The sequence below is a fragment of the Coregonus lavaretus genome (genome assembly GCF_964263955.1).
Source record: "Coregonus lavaretus genome assembly, chromosome: 13".
NCBI classification, from domain to species: domain Eukaryota; kingdom Metazoa; phylum Chordata; class Actinopteri; order Salmoniformes; family Salmonidae; genus Coregonus; species Coregonus lavaretus.
Genome location: NC_140000.1, coordinates 26,097,628 through 26,120,611, shown reverse-complemented (window position 1 = coordinate 26,120,611; position 22,984 = coordinate 26,097,628). Strand labels below are relative to the sequence as shown.

General features: G+C 43.5%; 1 protein-coding gene across 1 annotated transcript in view; it reads left to right on the top strand.

Moving 5' to 3' along the window:
• Nucleotides 1–22,429, top strand: part of LOC311139441 (DNA repair protein XRCC1-like) — a 29,643-nt gene extending 7,214 nt beyond the window's left edge. The window contains exons 5-17 of the mRNA XM_084174318.1: nt 1,098–1,175; nt 3,139–3,262; nt 3,462–3,568; nt 4,345–4,513; nt 4,690–4,942; nt 5,513–5,629; nt 13,364–13,448; nt 13,601–13,709; nt 18,709–18,748; nt 19,334–19,470; nt 19,754–19,844; nt 20,109–20,184; nt 21,337–22,429. Coding sequence (XP_084030444.1) covers nt 1,098–1,175; nt 3,139–3,262; nt 3,462–3,568; nt 4,345–4,513; nt 4,690–4,942; nt 5,513–5,629; nt 13,364–13,448; nt 13,601–13,709; nt 18,709–18,748; nt 19,334–19,470; nt 19,754–19,844; nt 20,109–20,184; nt 21,337–21,444 — 1,494 coding nt within the window. The 3' untranslated portion in view covers nt 21,445–22,429. The remainder of the gene's footprint in view (nt 1–1,097; nt 1,176–3,138; nt 3,263–3,461; nt 3,569–4,344; nt 4,514–4,689; nt 4,943–5,512; nt 5,630–13,363; nt 13,449–13,600; nt 13,710–18,708; nt 18,749–19,333; nt 19,471–19,753; nt 19,845–20,108; nt 20,185–21,336) is intronic.
• Nucleotides 22,430–22,984: the final 555 nt, after the last annotated feature.

Sequence of the window (22,984 nt, the reverse complement as noted above, 5' to 3'; positions counted from 1 at the left end):
CCAATGAAGGGATATCTTAACGCTACAGCATACAATGACATTCTAGACGATTCTGTGCTTCCAACTTTGTGGCAACAGTTTGGGGAAGGCCCTTTCCTGTCTCATCATGACAATGCTCCTGTGAAAGCAAGGTCCATACAGAAATGGTTTGTTGAGATCGATGTGGAAGAACTTGATTGGCCTGCACAGAACCCTGACCTCAGCCCCATCGAACACCTTTGGGATGAATTGGAACGCCGACTGCAAGCCAGGTCTAATCTCCCAACATCAGCGCCCGACCTCACTAATGCTCATGTGGCTGAATGGACGGTAGGCTACCACATGGGCATTCATAAAAGTGCATTGCGGGCGACACTGTTTATATAGCTTAGGCTGCTATTATACTTTGTGGGGGTAGGCCATGTTTTTGGTCTCACCTAGAGCGGCATATCGGCCAGGACCGGGCCTGATCAGAGTTGATTAGTCTATAAATTAAGAAAATATTCGGTGTCAAATTATACCATGGCAAGTTGGAGAGGATTGGCGCATTGTTCATTTGACACATTAGTGCATTATAGGCCTCATATCCAGAACAACGTTGTCGACTGCTGTTGAATAATTAATGAATAGTCCGACACATCCAACCTTTTTTAAAATAACCATTTATTTATTTACTAGCAAGCAATGAAAGCGTGCATTGTATAAAATAAAGTCCACACATCAAAGATTTTTTTTTACTGAAGTGCCATAGCCTATAGCGCTCTACACAGTCGCGCATCTAGGGATTAGCTGCTCAAACATCAAAGGACAGTTGGAAAGAGGAGGAGATGTAGAACATTTAGTAGACAGACTGTTAGCAAAACATTTGCTTATAATCATTAGTAAACTCCTGCTATTAGGTAAAGTGTATCTACATTTTTTAAATCCTATAATGAATGTAGGCCTATTTAAATGGCTTTGACGGTTATTTTAATGACCGTCTTCTTCCATAACCGTCAGTTACACGGTTATTCAGTTACTGTCACAGCCCTAGTCTCAGCACAGTTCCTATTGAATACACTTAGGAAAATGATTCAGATTGGAATGACATGACAACAATTGGCATTTTCCACCCTCAGAGCATAGCATACGGAGTGGCCTTTGTGAAGTTCCATTCACCACCAGACAAAAGTGATCCACCAACCACAACACCCCCGGTAAGAGAAGCTCAGCCGCCATCTTTAACCTTCTTCTACATAACCCTCTCTCCACTGAGACTGACTCAATAGACTCATTCACTATATAATTATATTATAAAATCTAAATGCTTGCGGAGTTTAACTGAAGTTGAATTATACATTTTCTGACCTTTTAAAGTGCTCTTACATATACAGTGCATTCGGAAAGTATTCAGACCCCTTCCCTTTTTCCACATTTTGTTACGTTACAGCCTTGTTCTAAAATGGATTACATTAAATGTTTTCCTCATCAATCTACACACAATACCCCATAATAACAAAGCGAAAACAGGTTTTTAGAAATTTTTGCAAATGTATTAAAAATCAAAAACAGAAATACCTTATTTACATAAGTATTCAAACCCTTTGCTATAAGGTCCCACAGTTGACAGTGCATGTCAGTGCAAAAACCAAGCCATGAGGTCGAAATAATTGTCCGTAGAGCTCCACGACAGGATTGTGTCGAGGCACAGATCTGGGTGAAGGGTACCAGCATTGAATGTACCCCAAAACAAAGTGGCCTCCATCACTCTTAAATGGAAGAAGTTTGGAACCACCAAGACTCTTCCTAGAGCTGGCCATCCGGCCAAACTGAGCAATCGGGGGAGAAGGGCCTTGGTCAGGGAGGTGGCCAAGAACGCGATAGTCACTCTGAAAGATCTCCAGAGTTCCTCTGTGGAGATGGGAGAACCTTCTAGAAGGACAACCACCTCTGCAGCACTCCACCAATCAGGCCATTATGGTAGAGTGGCCAGACAGAAGCCACTCAGTAAAAGGCACATGACAGCCCGCTTGGAGTTTGCCAAAAGGCACCTAAAGGACTCTCAGACCATGAGAAACAAGATTCTCTGGTCTGATGAAACCAAGATTTAACTATTTGGCCTGAATGCCAAGCATCACGTCTAGATTAAACCTGGCACCATCCCTACGGTGAAGCATGGTGGTGGCAGCATCATGCTGTGGGGATGTTTTTCAGCGGGCAGGGACTGGGAGACTAGTCAGGATCGAGGGACAGATGAATGGAGCAAAGTACAGAGAGATCCTTGATGAAAACCTGCTCTAGAGCACTCAGGACTTCAGACTCGGGCGACGGTCTAGCTTCCAACAGAACAACAACCCTAAGCACACAGCCAAGACAACGCATGCGTGGCTTCGTGACAAGTCTGTGAATGTCCTTGAGTGGCCCAGCCAGAGACGGACTTGAACCCGAGCGAACATCTCTGGAGAGACCTAAAAATAGCTGTGCAGCGACGCTCCCCATCCAACCTTACAGAGCTTGAGAGGATCTGCAGAGAAGAATGAGAGAAACTCCAAGTACAGGTGTGCCAAGCTTGTAGCATCATACCCAAGAAGACTCAAGGCTGTAATTGCTGCTAAAGGTGCTTCAACAAAGTACTGTGTAAAGGGACTGAATACTTATGCAAACGTGATATTTCAGTTTTATACATTAGCAAAAATATCTGAACCTATTTTTGCTTTGTTATTGTGGGGTATTGTGTGTAGATTGATGAGTAAAATAAACAATTTAATCAATTTTAGAATAAGGCTGTAATGTAACAAAATGTGAAAAAAGTCAAGGGGTCTGAATACTTTCCGAATGCACTGTATGTCCTTATGCCACCATCTGTTGCACAGATCCAGTAATATGCTTCAACCCCAAATGAATGGGCACTGTTTTATTTCTTCATTAGATGGTGCTTGTCTTTCCCATTAATTTGGGATTTAGGCATATAACTGGATCCACACAACAGATGGGCTAGGCTGTGGACTCATCTAGAGAGTAGACAACTTTTTTGCAGAACTTTCTTTGATTTGAGTGAACGAACTTGAATTCATACCATCAAAAATTATATTTATGTGCACTGTCCTGTGCTTTCCTAACATGACTCACTGGTCAGACTCACTCTCTCCCAACACTAACTTCTCTCTTGCCCCCTGACAGAAGTTGACCAAGCTGGGCCAGTTTCGGATGAAGGATGAGTCCCCCTTGGCTGGCCCCAGTCTACAGCCAGGCAGCCTCTTCTTCAACAGAGAGAGCACCTCCAAACCCAGCCCAGCGCTCAAGAGTAAGCCTGCGGTACTACTACTGTACTCAACCTAAAGGCCTAGGAACAGCTCATTACAGATTGCAGGTTTATTAGCGCTTATTGATGTGGCGTGAGTGAGCGTTAAGCACCATAAGGTCTGCTGGTGGGGTGAGAAATGTGAAACAATATTTCCCGACTTCTTCTCTCACATTCTCCGTCACCTCTTCTCCCCCCACAGTTTCGCCACAGACTGAGAAGCTCAGCTATGCAGCTGCCACCCTGCAGTCTGGGTCTGGGTCTGGTCACTCAACAGCCCCACCGTCCTCCAACTCTCCCCCACCACAGGTAAGGACCAAGGCTTGGTGTGCGTCCCAAATGGCACCGTAATCCCTATATAGTGCACTACTTTTTGAGTCCATAGGGTTGCATCATTGGCTTCTCTATGACCAGAACTGATGGTGAATCATTCATTAAGTCCTTCCAGGCTAGTGCGAACTGACCTGAATCTCCAGGCTATGATACTAGTTATGTCCCAAATGGCACCTTATTCTATTCCTATATAGTGCAGTAGTTGTCACAAGTGCCCTATGGGTCTTGGTCAAAAGTAATGCACTATATAGGGAATAGGGTGCCATTTGAGAGGCAGACACAATATTGATTTCTTTAAAGAGGTACAACAAGGTGATAGTTTTTTTTCTTCCCTGCAGCTGTGTTTGCTAGACTGCACCCTCATAGCTAATGTAGTATAGATTTAATATAAACATTGTAAATCATGAATAGTGAAAAGAGATGACACAGTATGGAGGCATATGTTTTGCTTCTGGTACATTTTTCTAGTGGCTCAGAGATGGATCATTCTTTCAAGCAAGAGGCGATGTTACTCACTTATAAATGTGTTCACATAAGTGTAAGCATAATTAGGTTTGCTTGTTTATTTTCTCTGCTCATTTTTGTCGGTTATCCCACTTATAGACATGATAAGCAGTTTTTTTTCTAAGTTGTTTCTTCTTTTCTTAATTGAAAAGTGAGTGTTCTCAACTGCTTTGCTCTTTGAGTGCACATTTCTCTCATGGTTTTACCATAAGGACAAATCGCTTTATCCATCCTCTCCTTTCTCCTAGGCACCAGTGAAGAGGAAGTTTGAGTTCAGTAAAGAGCGCCAGTCTGCCCCCACTCCGCCCCCCTCAAAGAAACCCAGCCCCATGGGCTCCCCTGAACGGGGCACTACCACCCCCAAACCCAAGGCCAAATCCAGCACAGCCACTACTCCCAGCCCCAGCACTGCCAAAGGTAAAGACACCCTACGAGGCAATCGTCACAGTCAGCCAGCCAGTCACTCACTCACTCTACACCTTTTTCACCTATGCTTGTGTGAATAAAGTACATTTAATAAATCGATGCAAATACCCTGATAGTTATATATTCGATTTACCTCTCTCTTCACCTCTGTCATTCTTCTCACCCAGCCTCCCCTGCCCAGAAAACCCCAGACATCAAGAAGGAGAGCCTGTCCAAGCCAGAAGCCAAGACCAGACCCAAGCCCTCCAAAGCCCAGTCCAGCTCCTCCGAGGCCCCCGTCTCCCTCAACAAGATCATGGAGGGGGTGGTGTTTGTTCTGAGCGGCTTCCAGAACCCCTTCCGGGGGGACCTGAGGGACAAGGCCTTGGCCATGGGGGCCAAGTACCGCTCCGACTGGACCCCCGACGCCACACACCTCATGTGAGTGGAGGAGATGGAGATAAATGGTGCTGGGACTGGGAGGTGGTAGTTTAAGTACTCTTTAGTTGGGTCCTCATTGTAATCTGAATTCATAGTGGTAAATTAAAGATGCATGAAAATGGGAATAGAGTGAGGTAAGAACATATTGCATTGGAAACAGGTCAACAAGAATTATGTGGAATACAACCAACAATGGGGCTGGTATTATAGTAGTGGTAGTAATATTTGTAGGAGTAATATTATAATGTATATTCTCCATCTCCTATACAGCCAAGACTAGTGTAACTACAAGAGAATCACAATAACAGCATGGAAAGCAAAGCAGAACATGTGACCCATATCGCCCTCATGCTCTGCCATAGTAGCAGTGGAGTGTCCCTGGCTTCCCTCCAGTGCCTGCATCCCATATGGCACTCTATTTATTGCACTACACTATACAGGGAATTGGGTGCCATTTGGGATGTAGCCACGGTCCCTTTGGACCCTGGTCGAAAGTAGTGCACGATATAGGGAATAGGGTGCCATTTGGGACGCAACCGTGCTAACCAAGTGTTTATCTGCTTCATCCAGCTGTGCCTTCTCCAACACCCCCAAGTACAGCCAGGTGAAGTCAGCAGGGGGCATCATCGTCCGGAAGGAGTGGGTGCTAGACTGCCACAAGAGGAAGCAGAAGATCTCCTTCAAACGGTAAGGGGAGGGAGGGAGAGACGGGGGGAGGGAGGCAGAGAGAGAGGGGAGGATGGTATAAAAACTGAAAGAGAAGATAGACAGACTGTTGTTGAAAAGTGTGCTTCTAATAAATGGGTTCTCGGACTCTGTGCCACCCATTCTCTATCAGAAAGCAGCCATTATAACCGTCTTTGAATTCAGCAAATTAAGTGAAGTTGGCAGTTAATGGTGTTTATAAGCACCTATTGCCAAGGCTTTACCTGTATCTATGCAGCTCACTGAATAGTTTTACCTTGAATAGTTGAAGCCTGCTGTGATGTATTCAGTCTCTAACTTCTACCAATGATTCTTGTCATAACAAGCTGAAACAATGTATTGAAGAATACATCGCTGGATCTCGAGTTAGTCAAAGCAAGGCCTCAGATAATAAGAAAAGGTTATTTGAGGGTTTCTTACCACACCTCTCTTCAAGGTGAAAATGTATCTCACATAAGGTGTTCACTGCTTCCACGGGTAGTTACCAGACCTGGGTTCAAATACTATTTGTATTTCAATAAGACCTCATTTCAAATACATTTCGAACGAAGTATTTAGTCAAACATTATTTGAAAATACAAGTTGAATATTGGAATGTATTTGTAAATACATTTGGAAAGTATTGACATGCATTTACAACTACTTATATTTAAAGTAGTTGTTTTGGGCTGTGTATTTCAAACTACTCAAATACACATAAAAGTGTATTTTCAAATACTTATACTGAACAAAAATATAAATGCAACATGCAACAATTTCAAAGATTTTACTGAGTTCCAGTTCATATAAAGAAATCAGTCAATTGAGATAAAGTCATTAGGATTTCACGACTGGGCAGGGGTGCAGCCATGGGTGTGCCTGGGAGGGCATAGGCCGACCCACTTGGGAGCTTATCCAGAGCGACTTACAGTTAGTGCATACATTTAAAAGAATTCATATCCCCTGTGGGAATCGAACCCACAACCCTGGCGTTGCAAACGCCATGCTCTATCAACTGAGCTACATCCCTGCCGGCCATTCCCTCCCCTACCCTGGACGACGCTGGGCCAATTGCGCGCCGCCCCATGGGTCTCCCGGTCGCGGCCGGCTACGACAGAGCCTGGATTCGAACCAGGATCTCTAGTGGCATAGCTAGCACTGCAATGCAGTGCCTTAGACCACTGCACCATCCCCACATCCCAACACCATCCCCACAGTGAAGCATGGTGGGGGCAGCATTATGCTGTGGGGATGTTTTTCATTGGCAGGGACTGGGAAACTGGTCAGAATTTAAGGAATGATGGATGGCGCTAAATACAGGGAAATTCTTGAGGGATACCTGTTTCAGTCTTCCAGAGATTTGAGACTGGGACGGAGGTTCACCTTCCAACAGGACAATGACCCTAAGCATACTGCTAAAGCAACACTCAAGTGGTTTAAGGGGAAACATTTAAATGTCTTGGAATGGCCTAGTCAAAGCCCAGACCTCAATCCAATTGAGAATCTGTGGTATGACTTAAAGATTGCAGTACACCAGCGGAACCCATCCAACTTGAAGGAGCTGGAACAGTTTTGCCTTGAAGAATGGGCAAAAATCGTTATGCATGCTCAAGTTTTCTGTTTTTTTGTCTTATTTCTTGTTTGTTTCACAATAAAACAATATTTTGCATCTTCAAAGTGGTAGGCATGTTGTGTAAATGACTTTTCGGAGTTAGTGCTACAGGATGCACATTTCTGTTTGAAAAAGCTAGCCTTTGCTTTCCTAACTGATTGTGTATATTTGTTCCTGACTTCCCTGAAAAGTTGCATATCGCGGGGGCTGTTTGATGCTAATACAGTACACCACAGGATGTTTTTGTGCTGGTCAAGGGCAGTCAAGTCTGGGGTGAACCAGGGGCTATGTCTTTTCTTAGTTCTGAATTTTTTGAAATGTACATGCTTATTTAAGATGGAGAGGAAAGCACTTTTAAAGAACAACCAGGCATCCTCTACTGACGGAATGAGGTCAATATCCATCCAGGATACCCGGGCCAGGTCAATTAGAAAGGCCTGCTCGCTGAAGTGTTTTAGGGAGCATTTGACAGTGATGAGGGGTGGTCGTTTGACCGCCGACCCATTACGGACGCAGGCAATGAGGCAGTGATCACTGAGATCCTGGTTGAAGACAGCGGAGGTGTATTTAGAGGGTAAATTAGTCAGGATGATATCTATGAGGGTACCCATGTTTACGGATTTACGGTTGTACCTGGTATGTTCCTTGATCATTTGTGTGAGCTTGAGGGCATCTAGTTTAGATTGTAGAACGGCCGGGGTGTTAAGCATATCCCAGTTTAGGTCACCAAGCAGTACGATCTCATGAGGATAGATGGGGGGCAATCAATTCACATATGGTGTCCAGGACACAGCTGGGGGCTGAGGGGGGTCTGTAGCAAGCTGTAACAGTGAGAGACTTATTTCTGGAAAGGTGGATTTTTAGAAGTAGAAGCTCAAACTGTTTGGGCACAGACCTGGATAGTATGATAGAGCTCTGCAGGCTATCTCTACAGTAGATTGCAACTCCGCCCCCTTTGGCAGTTCTATCTAGACTGAAAATGTTGTAGTTGGGGATGGACATTTCAGAGTTTTTGGTGGCCTTCCTAAGCCAGGATTCAGACACTGCTAGAACAGTAGGGTTGGCGTAGTGTGCTAACGCAGTGAATAACTCAAACTTAGGGAGGAGGCTTCTGATGTTAACATGCAGGAAACCAAGGCTTTTATGGTTACAGAAGTCAACAAATGATAGCGCCTGGGGAGTAGGAGTGATACTGGGGGCTACAGGGCCTGGGTTAACCTCAACATCACCAGAGGAGGAGTAGAATAAGGATACGGCTAAAGGCTTTAAGAACTGGTCTTCTAGTGCGTTGGGTACAGAGAATAAAAGGGGCTATGCTCACTTTCTTTACTCTTACAGTATTGACATCATATCTCTGTAATTGGCCCTCAGAAACAAAGGAATATCCACTCATCTAATTTGAAAGTGGTGTGCGAAGTGATCAAGTAGTATTGTAAGAGGGTGTTTGGAAATAATTCAAATTAACACTGTTGAGCTATTAACACGCTAATTGTGTATAGTTTTCTCTGCGTTAGCATCATAATTCTACATTGGGATGCACACACACACACACTACCACCATCATTTGACTGTGTTTACTGACCCCCTCTGCTGTAGAATGCTTTCCATCTCCCTCAACCACTCTCCTTTTTGTATAGAGAATCCCCCTCTCCTTCCATTTGTCTATCCTCCCTCTCTCATACCTCGTTCCTCATGCATCCATCCAAGCCAGCCCGTCTCTATTGTGCAGCTCTTGTTTCGAGTGCGGAGCTCTAATGATTTATTCCTTATTTAAAAGCTGCATCTGCTATGGGTAATTGAAGGGTCCACTTCCTTTGAAGAAGACTACTGCTGATACACACACAATCACGCACGCACACCTACACACTCACACACGTGCTCGTACAGAGACGTAGAGACAGGCACACATAAACACAGAGACACAGTCGTCACACGTTCGTACACAAACACACAGCCCAACTCAAACCAGAAGAACACTGCTATGCATCTAAATGTTTTGGGCCTTTTGTCCTTACAAGAACACTTCAAAATGAAAGGAGGGGCAGAGAAGAGGAGGGGAGGGGCACACGCTAGCACACTTCCCTCAAGTGGCATCAAGATAAACCGGCAACACAATGGAATGAATGGGGAATAAATGAGTAAGCAAACTTTGCATTAGTGTAGATTATTGAAGGGTCCGTCCGTCGGTAACATCTGAAGTGCCTCGAGGAAATGTTTTAGATTCCCTTTTAGCAATCACAGACCCCAAATTGCACATAATTTTTTTTTTTTTACCATTATCTTCTCGTGATGACGAGTGTTGTTCACACAACCATTTTTCTCCAGCAAAGCCCTTGACCTTTTCATAATTGGAATTTTCTTATGAGAGGACAAATTTAACTGATACAATACGACTTTATTCCTCCCCTCAGATTGTGCATAATTGCAAATGATTGGAGCAATTATAATCGTATTGACCATGAACAAGTCACAGTGCTGTCGTCATGGTTATGTCAGCGATAAAGGTGAATTTGAATACAGTATAGCCTAGTGATTACAGTGGCTAGCTATTCAACATCACAATGTTAGTCCAGTGTGGGGATGATCCACTATATATTTGCTACTTTTATTATTTTACATTTAGTCTGCCCTCGGCTCGTAAATTATCTGAATCAACAATCAGACATATTGATCAACCTGATTTATTGTAGAAGTAATTAATCTAAAAGGCACATTAACATTTTAATAGGGCTCATGATCATACAGTACATTTTTATCTGCTTTCATTCTTTTTTGGCCTTGAAGTCGAGACTAATATTATTTCCCCACACAATTCAGATGAAATACTTAGCCTTCCGGGGATCTCTAAGTGCACAGGGAAACAAATCACTCTTGCGCACTGCTCTCCATAGAGGAAGGATACGTTTTCCTTTAGGGCCTACCCTCTGGTAAAGCTTTGCGGATTCCATTACTTAACTCAATTCAAGATATTTATTTAGGTAATTCGCCATACTGCATATGAAGTGAAGTGTCATAAGAGGATTGAGACCCCGTCTCTGTAATTTAAGTGTGTGTGTGTGTGTGTGCGCACCCACTACGCTACATTAGGAAACCCTCTACTTTTTCATTTTCCAATCTAAACAGTGCTGTAGGATATGAGGAATCGAATCACAGAATAGAGCAGTAACATTATGAGTAGGTATGACCCTTGATAGCCGTATTTCATCTTAGCGGTTGTCTTGGTAACTTGAGGGGCTGGAGGGTGTGTGTGGAAAAGGTAAGTGGTGCGTGTGTGAGGGTTAGCACCGCCGCTGTCAAGGCTCCATCTCATCTGGGTGCCACAGCCACATGCTGTTCCACCGCCGCCCCTCGCTCCCCTCATCCAGACTTATTGTTTTATTCTGTCATGTATTCGCTTCACAGGCGGCCTAATCTAATGAGATTTAAGCCACTTAAATTTTTCATAGTACACATTAGCGGTTTAGTCCTGCCTGAGCGGACCAGGTTAAGGACTTTCCCTTAAGGGCACTGCCACCCTCGCCCGTCATGGAACCCTCTCAGTCCTTCTTTGTGGGGTGGCTCGGAGGGCAGTGACACACTGGCACCCCTTTGATAGGTGTCGCAAAACCTACAGTGGGGGAAAAAAGTATTTAGTCAGCCACCAATTGTGCAAGTTCTCCCACTTAAAAAGATGAGAGATGCCTGTAATTTTCATCATAGGTACACGTCAACTATGACAGACAAATTGAGGAAAAAAAATCCAGAAAATCACATCGTAGGATTTTTAATGAATTTATTTGCAAATTATGGTGGAAAATAAGTATTTGGTCACCTACAAACAAGCAAGATTTCTGGCTCTCACAGACCTGTAACTTCTTCTTTAAGAGGCTCCTCTGTCCTCCACTCGTTACCTGTATTAATGGCACCTGTTTGAACTTGTTATCAGTATAAAATACACCTGTCCACAACCTCAAACAGTCACACTCCAAACTCCACTATGGCCAAGACCAAAGAGCTGTCAAAGGACACCAGAAACAAAATTGTAGACCTGCACCAGGCTGGGAAGACTGAATCTGCAATAGGTAAGCAGCTTGGTTTGAAGAAATCAACTGTGGGAGCAATTATTAGGAAATGGAAGACATACAAGACCACTGATAATCTCCCTCGATCTGGGGCTCCACGCAAGATCTCACCCCGTGGGGTCAAAATGATCACAAGAACGGTGAGCAAAAATCCCAGAACCACAAGGGGGGACCTAGTGAATGACCTGCAGAGAGCTGGGACCAAAGTAACAAAGCCTACCATCAGTAACACACTACGCCGCCAGGGACTCAAATCCTGCAGTGCAAGACGTGTCCCCCTGCTTAAGCCAGTACATGTCCAGGCCCGTCTGAAGTGCATTTGGATGATCCAGAAGAGGATTGGGAGAATGTCATATGGTCAGATGAAACCAAAATATAACTTTTTGGTAAAAACTCAACTCGTCATGTTTGGAGGACAAAGAATGCTGAGTTGCATCCAAAGAACACCATACCTACTGTGAAGCATGGGGGTGGAAACATCATGCTTTGGGGCTGTTTTTCTGCAAAGGGACCAGGACGACTGATCCGTGTAAAGGAAAGAATGAATGGGGCCATGTATCGTGAGATTTTGAGTGAAAACCTCCTTCCATCAGCAAGGGCATTGAAGATGAAACGTGGCTGGGTCTTTCAGCATGACAATGATCCCAAACACAACGCCCGGGCAACGAAGGAGTGGCTTCGTAAGAAGCATTTCAAGGTCCTGGAGTGGCCTAGCCAGTCTCCAGATCTCAACCCCATAGAAAATCTTTGGAGGGAGTTGAAAGTCCGTGTTGCCCAGCGACAGCCCCAAAACATCACTGCTCTATAGGAGATCTGCATGGAGGAATGGGCCAAAATACCAGCAACAGTGTGTGAAAACCTTGTGAAGACTTACAGAAAACGTTTGACCTGTGTCATTGCCAACAAAGGGTATATAACAAAGTATTGAGAAACTTTTGTTATTGACCAAATACTTATTTTCCACCATAATTTAAAAATAAATTCATAAAAAATCCTACAATGTGATTTTCTGGATTTTTTTTCCTCATTTTGTCTGTCATAGTTGACGTGTACCTATGATGAAAATTACAGGCCTCTCTCATCTTTTTAAGTGGGAGAACTTGCACAATTGGTGGCTGACTAAATACTTGTTTTCCACACTGTACTTACTTAGTTAGACCGCCTTTGAATTCCTCACGGAACACAGCCCATCAAATTCAAGGTAGTGCATAAATGTTTGTTTCCACCCTGTTTATGTAGTAGAACTTTAACATTTACAAAACAACATGTACAATTCTATTTACAGAAGTGTATAAAATATATATTTCCATTAGAGCTGGGACGATAAACCGAAAATGATCGACACCGACCATAGCGATCACTTATCGCAGGCATTTTGCTGATATTGTTCATTACGATAACTAGCCTATACCAGAGAAATGTGAAGTTTGAAATGAAATAATTGTGTTAATATGGGTGATTGTTAATGGGACAAGTGATGGCTACAACAATCAAACTAGTAGTAGTGGTTTAAAGGGTAATAAAACAAAATGTGGTGCACATTAATGTTATAAACTTATCGATCTATTTGTCGGTATTGCATCAGTTCATTTCTTTTTGTCCAGATCACCCAGTCAAATTTACATACTGCAAATACATAATTGTAGGGGACAGAACCACCTCAGTGTCAAACAAATCCACTTAAAGGAAAGAGGGAAGTATGTGTATGCATTGACTGTGCTGTCCATGGTGCTGCATTCTGGTTGTGTGTGTGTGTGTGTGTGTGTGTGTGTGACTGTTCTGTGTGTGCAGTCTGTTACTGTTCTGTGTGTGCAGTCTGTTACTGTTCTGTGTCTGGCTAGCCTTTATTATTCCGTCTGGAACATTAAGTACTTTTTTGCACCCTTCAGATGTTGTGTTCTTCCAACATTTTAACCTTTGCGCAGAATTCCAGCCAGTGTGATCATCCCTTTGCTGCCCATCTAGTGGGAATCTTCTTGTTCACCCATTCAGATGTTTTCACCACTTATGTTTTTGCATCTTTTCCCCCCACTCTTCTTTGCCGCGTCCCTCTCTTTCTGCCAGGTACCTGATGGACGGAGCGGAGTCCAGCTCGGAGGGGAGCGACGAAGAGGAGGATGAGGAGAGGGAGGAGGAAAAAGAGAGGAGGGTGAGGTCCTCTTAAACCGTTCCATGACCTAGCAGTAGGACATGACATTATTGCCTAAGAAAAAAATTCATCTGTTTCAAATAATTATTCTGATTTACATGATTGTATTTGTTCTATTCCCTCCCCCGTACTGCCCTCTCCCTCGTTGGCAGACTCCACAAAAGAGTAGGGAAGAAGAACGGCAACCCACTCCCAGAAAGGCCCCCATCAAGGAAGAGGAGGATGATCTGTATGGTGGCTCCACAGACGCAGATGAACCAGGTTTGCATTATACACGCTTCCACTAGAGCTGGGACGATAAACCGCAAATAGATTTTGCTACACAACGTTCCTGTAGATTGTTCTAAAACTATTATTTGGGGAACGGTAATAGCCTATGCATTATGTTGATTCCTGTTATAAAAGTATCTGCCTGTCCATGTTTCACTGTCGACTGCTGTCTCTCACTCCCCGCTGTGCGCACGGAGAAGCACAAGCATATGACCGTTGCTAAAAATGCTAATGCGGGAAAAATGTAGTTTTCAAAGCAACTACAGTTCTATACTGAACAGAAATATAAACACAACATGCAACAATTTCATTGATTTTACTGAGTTACACAGTTCATGTGAGGAGCTCAATCAATTGAAATAAATAAATTAGGCCCTAATCTATGGATTTCACATGACTGGGAATACAGAAATGCATCTGTTGGTCACAGATACCTAATAAAAAATGGGCCAAAGGATCTTGTCACAGTATTTTTTAGCATTCAAACTGCCATCGATAAAATTGAATTGTGCTCATTGTCCGTAGCTTATGCCTGCCCATACCATAACTCCACTGCCACCATGGGGCAGTCTGTTCACAACTTTGACATCAGCAAACCACTAGCCCACACAACGCCATACACGTGGTCTGTGGTTGTGATGCCGGTTGGACGTACTGCCAAATTCTCTAAAACGACATGAGAAAGGAACATTAAATTATCTGGCAACAGCTCTGGTGGACAACTCCCTCAAAACTTGAGACATCTGTGGCATTGTGTTGTGTGACAAAACTGCACATTTTAGAGTGGCCTTTTATTGTCCCCAGCACAAGGTGCACCTGTGTAATGATCATGCTGTTTAATCGGCTTCTTGATATGCCACACCTGTCAGGTGGATGGAAAATCTTGGCAAAGGAGGAATAATCACTAACAGGGATGTAAACTACTTTGTGCACAAAATTTGAGAGAAATACGCTTTTTGTGTGTATGGATATATATATACACTGCTCAAAAAAATAAAGGGAACACTTAAACAACACATCCTAGATCTGAATGAATGAAATAATCTTATTAAATACTTTTTTCTTTACATAGTTGAATGTGCTGACAACAAAATCACACAAAAATGATCAATGGAAATCAAATTTATCAACCCATGGAGGTCTGGATTTGGAGTCACCCTCAAAATTAAAGTGGAAAACCACACTACAGGCTGATCCAACTTTGATGTAATGTCCTTAAAACAAGTCAAAATGAGGCTCAGTAGTGTGTGTGGCCTCCACGTGCCTGTATGACCTCCCTACAACGCTTGGGCATGCTCCTGATGAGGTGGCGGATGGTCTCCTGAGGGATCTCCTCCCAGACCTGGACTAAAGCATCCGCCAACTCCTGGAAAGTCTGTGGTGGATGGAGCGAGACATGATGTCCCAAATGTGCTCAATTGGATTCAGGTCTGGAGAACGGGCGGGCCAGTCCATAGCATCAATGCCTTCCTCTTGCAGGAACTGCTGACACACTCCAGCCACATGAGGTCTAGCATTGTCTTGCATTAGGAGGAACCCAGGGCCAACCGCACCAGCATATGGTCTCACAAGGGGTCTGAGGATCTCATCTCGGTACCTAATGGCAGTCAGGCTACCTCTGGCGAGCACATGGAGGGCTGTGCGGCCCCCCAAAGAAATGCCACCCCACACCATGTCTGACCCACCGCCAAACCGGTCATGCTGGAGGATGTTGCAGGCAGCAGAACGTTCTCCACGGCGTCTCCAGACTCTGTCACGTCTGTCACATGTGCTCAGTGTGAACCTGCTTTCATCTGTGAAGAGCACAGGGCGCCAGTGGCGAATTTGCCAATCTTGGTGTTCTCTGGCAAATGCCAAACGTCCTGCACGGTGTTGGGCTGTAAGCACAACCCCCACCTGTGGACGTCGGGCCCTCATACCACCCTCATGGAGTCTGTTTCTGACCGTTTGAGCAGACACATGCACATTTGTGGCCTGCTGGAGGTCATTTTGCAGGGCTCTGGCAGTGCTCCTCCTGCTCCTCCTTGCACAAAGGCGGAGGTAGCAGTCCTGCTGCTGGGTTGTTGCCCTCCTACTGCCTCCTCCACGTCTCCTGATGTACTGGCCTGTCTCCTGGTAGCGCCTCCATGCTCTGGACACTACGCTGACAGACACAGCAAACCTTCTTGCCACAGCTCGCATTGATGTGCCATCCTGGATGAGCTGCACTACCTGAGCCACTTGTGTGGGTTGTAGACTCCGTCTCATGCTACCACTAGAGTGAAACCACCGCCAGCATTCAAAAGTGACCAAAACATCAGCCAGGAAGCATAGGAACTGAGAAGTGGTCTGTGGTCACCACCTGCAGAACCACTTCTTTAATGGGGGTGTCTTGCTAATTGCCTATAATTTCCACCTGCTGTCTATTCCATTTGCACAACAGCATGTGAAATGTATTGTCAATCAGTGTTGCTTCCTAAGTGGACAGTTTGATTTCACAGAAGTGTGATTGACTTGGAGTTACATTGTGTTGTTTAAGTGTTCCCTTTATTTTTTTGAGCAGTGTATTTTTTAGCTCATGAAAGATTGGACCAACACCTTACATGTTGCGTTTATATTTTTGTTCAGTGTCGTTAGAGGAGACTCACAGCTTTCTGTGAGTATATAATGTATTCCTCACCTCTTAATATTGAATTCATGGCACCACTTTACAGCCGGAGTAGGCTGTAGTTAGTATGGTTTTGATGCGCCTGCAGAGCGAGCGCGCCATTTGCAGTGAATAGGCCTACATCATGTAGCCTGGACCTAGGCCTGAAAAGTTTTTCGAGGACATTAACCTAATTAATAAATTTGCCTACATGACTATCTAGCAACAATATCATATTTAGAGTTAGCAATCTAGATAAGTGTTGAGTTCCCACTTTCTCATGTGGTGAATAATATAGCCTATAGGCTAATATGCACAAAGATGTCGTCAAATTCTCTGAAGAGCCTAAAATAAATCTCATAATTCTGGATCCTATTTTGATAGGTTGCACATCAAAATATCTATCATGCATTTCCTGGATATGTTGGATGAAATAGCTTATTTTTTAAAATCATATGCTACCATCTCAGTTGTCTTACTTGGCGCTGGGAAAATCCTAATGGGTCAAAAATGGGTCAATTTATCACACTATGGATTTTTGTCCATATCGCCCAGCTCTAACATACACACTGCCTAGGTTCAGACAGACCGATAGAATCACTGATCAAAATGTATTTCAACGCATCACCCCCAACCACTGTCTCTTGGTTTTTCCTGGGGTTGAATGTATGAATTAATTCATGCATGAATGAATGAATACTTTAATATCCCATAGGGAAATCTGCTTGGCAACATATGGGACATTCAAATATTATTTCATTAATTAGTTCATTCATTTGTTTGATTGTTCTTTCATTCAAATGTTGTTGACAGCCTTTAATTGGAGGTCACTCCCTACGACTTCCCTGTTGAAATAAAGGTAAATAATAGTAAATAAACGTACTGCCACAGGAGATAGGCCTAGCGTTGAGGAGCAACTGCTAGCTAGGGCGATATGTCTGTAGTGCAGTTAGAGGCGCTAGCAGAGTAGTCTCAAGATGTCTTACTTGATTAAGAGATAGTCCTGCTACACCTGAGACAGAGGTGAGAGGAGGGATGAACAGATTGGGAAGGAGGTGAAGTATGAAAATGTATGCACTCATTACTCTAAGTCACTCTGGATAAGAGCGTCTGCTAAATGACTCAAATGTAAATGTAAGTGGACAGGGGATAGAGGAACTGGAGAGATGAGCTAAGAGAGTGTTCTTTTGACTGATGGGGGGGGGATAGAGGATTCAGAGGGTGACATGTTTATCATCCAAAACATTGAGGCTGTAGTCAAAACAGTCAGGATCACTTCAGATATTCAGTGCAGCACTCCTTTTTATACGAACAACAGAACAGATACTCATTTGCGTAGCGGACATTATTCTCACCACTTATTTATAAATCTGCATAAATCATTGCTGCCAGTTTTCTCGTGAGCTAATGGTGTTTTCAGCTCGCAACAGACAACTACATACTTTTGATAGCAGCTGAATCACACGTGTCAGAATGAAAGGACCCTGACACAGTGTTGGAAAGGGAGGAGAAAGGAACATACTCTCTGGCCATACTCCTTTCCAGAGACTTGTTTCGTCATCTTTTCCTGCCAGAGCCATTATTTCCATTTACATTATTGCCATAAAATGTTTTTCTACGACCATGTAGTGAATTAAATCGCTCGATGGGCTTAATACATTTGCTCAAGTAGCTAGCCGAGGAAGAGAGCGGGACTAACACCACTAAGACTGAAGAGGATGGAAATGAAAGAGGGTGAAATGGACAGAGGGAGCGAAGGAAGGAGGAGAGAAGTTGGGAAAAGACTGCTTTATTGAATTGCGTGGTGGGATGGACGGATTGACAACGCCGCCATTAAAAGGACAGGAAGAGAGGGATGCATGTTGAGAGGACAAGGGGAGTGAAAGGACGGAAAGAAACACTTGCGTAGAGCAATCGCTGCCGAGAGACTTGTGCATGATTCTAATTTCGATGGTAATGCGAGGCCAGGAGTAAGTGGTCCGGGCGCATTAGTGAGACTTGCACGTCTTTACTAACGCATCACATACCAAAAAACAGGAAAGGGGGAAGAAGAATGAATCGCGACTGGGTGCATCTCAATAGTCTAGAAGTAGCTTATTTTCCTTGTCTTCATCTGCACTGGTTAGAACATACATATTAACAATTTTAAGGAAACCTAGCCTTTAACAAGGGCCTAAGTACATGGCCTATTTATTTTGGAAGAGCAAAGCTTAGAGAGGAATGGGTGAAGCACTTAAGTTTCTACAGCATAGTATAGACTAAGTTATGACCTGATGTAGGTTAATAAGATGGTATGCTTCTGATGAAGGTTATGTTCTTCTGGTGTAATAATGTGTTATTCTTCTCCGCTCCTATCTCCCACAGAAGATGAGTCTGGCATGGACACAGAGGATGAGCTGAAAAGGTAACTAACAACATCAATGAACATGAATGGATATTATTCATATTTGACTGTAGCGGGGGTTGAAGCCATGTCCTACTACAGGGCCTCTGGGTTGACAGTGCCTCTGCCCTAGTGTGGTCTCAGATCTCTGTGCTTTCGGAGTTGCCCAATGACGATAGGAGTTGCCTAGTGACCATAGGAGTTGATCCTCTTGTTGCTCATCATGGTTATAATTACACATATGTATAATTTACCCCTCTGTTTAAGGCGGGCGTGGGTAGGTTGAAGAGAGATTGTTCTCATTTTGATTCATTAGCTGAGCTTGTTGGTGGAAAGGATTTTTGTTGTAGAGCATCTATACAAGTCTAAAACTCCACCATACTGAAATGGTCTTGCGTCAAACATTTCCCTCAAGCTCTTTCAGTAATCTGAAGATTGTTTTGTATGTGGGCAGAAATGTCTGGTTCTGTCAGTTGTATTTGTTGTGCGGCATCACAACAGAATGAACAGGTGTGGTGTCTCTTCATTCAAGGACACCAGCAGAGCATCAGACAATAGTTTCATAACCCTCCTTTCATAAACAACTTTTCTCTCTCTCGTCGGCAGGGTGGAGAGCGCGAGTCGGCAGAAGAAAGGAGAGAAGGAGAGAAGGGAAGTGAAGGAGGAGGACCCTTTCGGGGGATCGACGGACGAGAACACAGATGCTGAGGCCGAGGAGGACAAGCCCATCCCTGAGCTACCAGGTCTGTCTGACCTTGTCTGCCTCTCTCTACAGTCTGTATAGTCTGTGCTGGCTAGCTGTGTCTGTCAGTTTGTTTGTTCTTGCTCATTGTTCATGTTATTCTAAATGACTAAAGTACTTTTCTGTCATCCACACTGGTTTTTCACGACGCTCACAAACGTTAAGTTGTCAAATTGCACACAATTTCCTCTCTTTTTCCCATCAGTGATGAACAATGATTACTGTAATGCTATGCAGGGAGTCTTTTTCTCATGCTGATCTATCATTTTTTTACTACCCTTTAGATTTCCTAACTGGAAAGCGATTCTTCCTCTACGGCAAGTTCCCCAACAATGACAGACGCCTACTCCTGCGGTACATCATGGCCTTCAATGGGTAAGGAGACGAAAGAGAGACTGACTACAGAATGAGAGTAGGGCAGATTTTTCCTATTACAGTAGTACTTTACTAGTACTTTTTGAGTTAATACATGTGATCAGCAGATGAGGGCTTGTGTGTCGTCGTACCTTTATAAAACAGTGTTTGGATCTCAAAGACAAGACGGGTAGCTTTCTCTCTTTCACTCTTTCTCTCCCCTTCTCTTCCCCTCCCATATCTCTCTCCCTCTTTCTTTGTTCCTCTCTCTCTCTCTCTCTTCAGGGCGGTGGAGGACTACATGAGTGAGAAGGTCCAGTTTGTCGTCACTAGCGAAGGATGGCACGACTCCTTTGAAGACGTGAGTGTGACCTCCCTTTTGTTTCCTCGAAAGACCTCTTGATGTTAAACACACACACACCCACACACACAAATATGAGAGTGTGATACACAAGCAGGCAAGCTCACACACAGCACAAACATGATTGTGTAACACACACACACACACACACACACTTATAAAGGTCTCTCATCTCTTTGTAAAGACAACAAGGTAATGACTCCAGGGAGGTAGAATGAAGTCTGCTGCTAGTCATCTATGTAAAGTGCTCCATTCATAGTCTGCTCACAAAAAGAGACAGAGAAATGCATAATGACATTTTCCCATTGAAAGGCTTCGAATTAAATAACATTGCCACTCTAGCTACCACATGTAAGTGAAATAAGTAGTACATTTTTCCTGGATAAATATTTTTATTTTTCATTTTAAATATTACATTTTAGTCATTTAGCAGACGCTCTTATCCAGAGCGACTTACAGTTAGTGAGTGCATACATTTTTCATGCATACAATATCCCAAAAAGAACGGATTCTAGGACATGGATTGTTTTAGGAAAGTCTTTTGATGAGCTGTTTACCTATCTCAGGGCCTTTTTTGTGCATCACTGATGTTTGATCTGATATTGGACGTGCGTGGTTAGTTGCCTTTTGATGTAGGTCTGTTACAGGGACATCTGTATTCCACACCAGCTCATTTGCAATGGAAAGTGCTTCTGCCAAGTCACGAGCTATTGAAATATATATGTTGTTGACCTATTTCTTGTACCATTTTAAATATTGGCTGGCAAACCCTCATGCGCTCAAAGGGTTCAGTCTCTGTACCCCTTTATTATTAAACCGATTCCCACCTCCTGACATAATTTCCTCTCTCTCACACTCTCTCTCATTCGCTCTCCCTCTCACACTCTCTCTCATTCGCTCTCCCTCTCACACTCTCTCTCATTTGCTCTCCCTCTCACACTCTCTCTCATTCGCTCTCCCTCTCACACTCTCTCTCATTCGCTCTCCCTCTCACACTCTCTCTCATTTGCTCTCCCTCTCACTCTCTCTCATTTGCTCTCTCTCACACTCTCTCTCATTCTCTCTCACACTCTCTCTCATTCTCTCTCACACTCTCTCTCATTCTCTCTCCCTCTCACACTCTCTCTCTTTCTCTCTCCCTCTCTGCCACAGGCGCTGATGGAGAATGGTAATTTAAGCTTTGTCAAACCCACATGGATTTTTGCCATCAACGATCGGCAGAAGATGCTGCCATATCAGCCCTACACTGTTGTCCCTTGAGACTTGCATTTGCCAACGTGCACACACACACACACACACACAACGGTATTGTACCTGTCCAAAGGGTAGGAGAGGTGTACGTTGACGCCATAGACACTAGCTCTTTTCAGATCCCTAAGTAAATGAAACCAAGCCCATGACATTTTGCGACAAATGCCTTAACCTTACCTGAGGCCATCCAGAGAGCTGGATGAAATGGTTAACCTACCAGAGATAGACTTATCATTACCGGTGCACAAAAATAACTTGCCTATCTGTCTCTCTTTCAGGGCTTTTTAAAACTCACTTCACACTATCTGTCATATTGCTCACCTCCACTACCTCAGGGTCTATGTGGAAACTCCAGTTATCACTCATGTCCTGAAAAGCCACTGGCTTTGATAGAGGGGAGTGTATTAGTGTTAGGAGCAACATAAAGAGACCTACGTGTAGCCGGAATGGCACCCTATTCCCTATAAAGTGCCCCATGGGCCCTGGTCAAAGGTAGTGCACTACATAGGGAATAGGGTGCCGTTGACAGATGTAAAGGTGTTTGTTAGTTATTTAAGGTCACTGACACTCAAGGCCAAGGGCAACAACATATGAATAGAAAATAAGCCCTTTGTCCTTGTTGCTAGGTAGAAATACGAAATGGACTTCAAGGATTGGTTGGTATTCCTCATCTAACTCTTATTTTTCAACAAGTCCACTTTGACCAAATACATGGGATTGTAGTGTAATTTGTAGCATGTTATGCTGTAGAATTACGTGTACTTTTGTTTTATTCATGTTGTATGCTGTTTGAAATGTACACAGACTATTGTGTGAGGATCCAATAAGTCCTGTTTTTGCTTGGCTATTTTTGGAACTATATGATGCGTGTTCAGCATCCTTATTTTTCACGTCTAGATTTGAGATGTTTATTACAGTATCTTAGCTTTGCTTTCAGATTCTTCCCAACAACAAAAAAATATTTGATTAATTAAAATAATGGATTTTAAATTAATTGCACACTGTGTTTTTATTGATGAACTAGACAGATTTAAGCTAATTTGATTGGACACCATCCTCCTTTCCTCTATTCATAATATCTGTAACCCTTCGCTTTTTCCATCCCTCCATTCTCTATCATCTCTGCCACCCTCCCCTCTCTTCCTTTAATCAGTTCTCCCCATGTTTTCCTCCCCTGAGTGTCTGGGTCCGCTGCTCTCCAGTCAAGGGGATTAGAGTAATGGAAGAAGAGCGAGAGAGGAGAGGAGAGGAGAGAAATGAAGTTTAAATACTTCATTCCATTTGGAGCCCCAGATTGATTCATAGATGTTTCAAATGCTTTTATTCATTGTATGGTCTCATATTCCTTTGACATATTTTACATGTCCTTGAAATAGAGAGACCGGTAGTTTGGCATTGTGCAAAGTAAGGCCCATTTCACATCATTGTGTTCACTATACTGTTTTTATTTAGTCTGATATGCTATTTCTGATAGGTAATTTCTTAGTCCAATATTGACATTCATAGCTACATTCTGATGTACTTTATGTGCACCATACCTTAGTCAAGT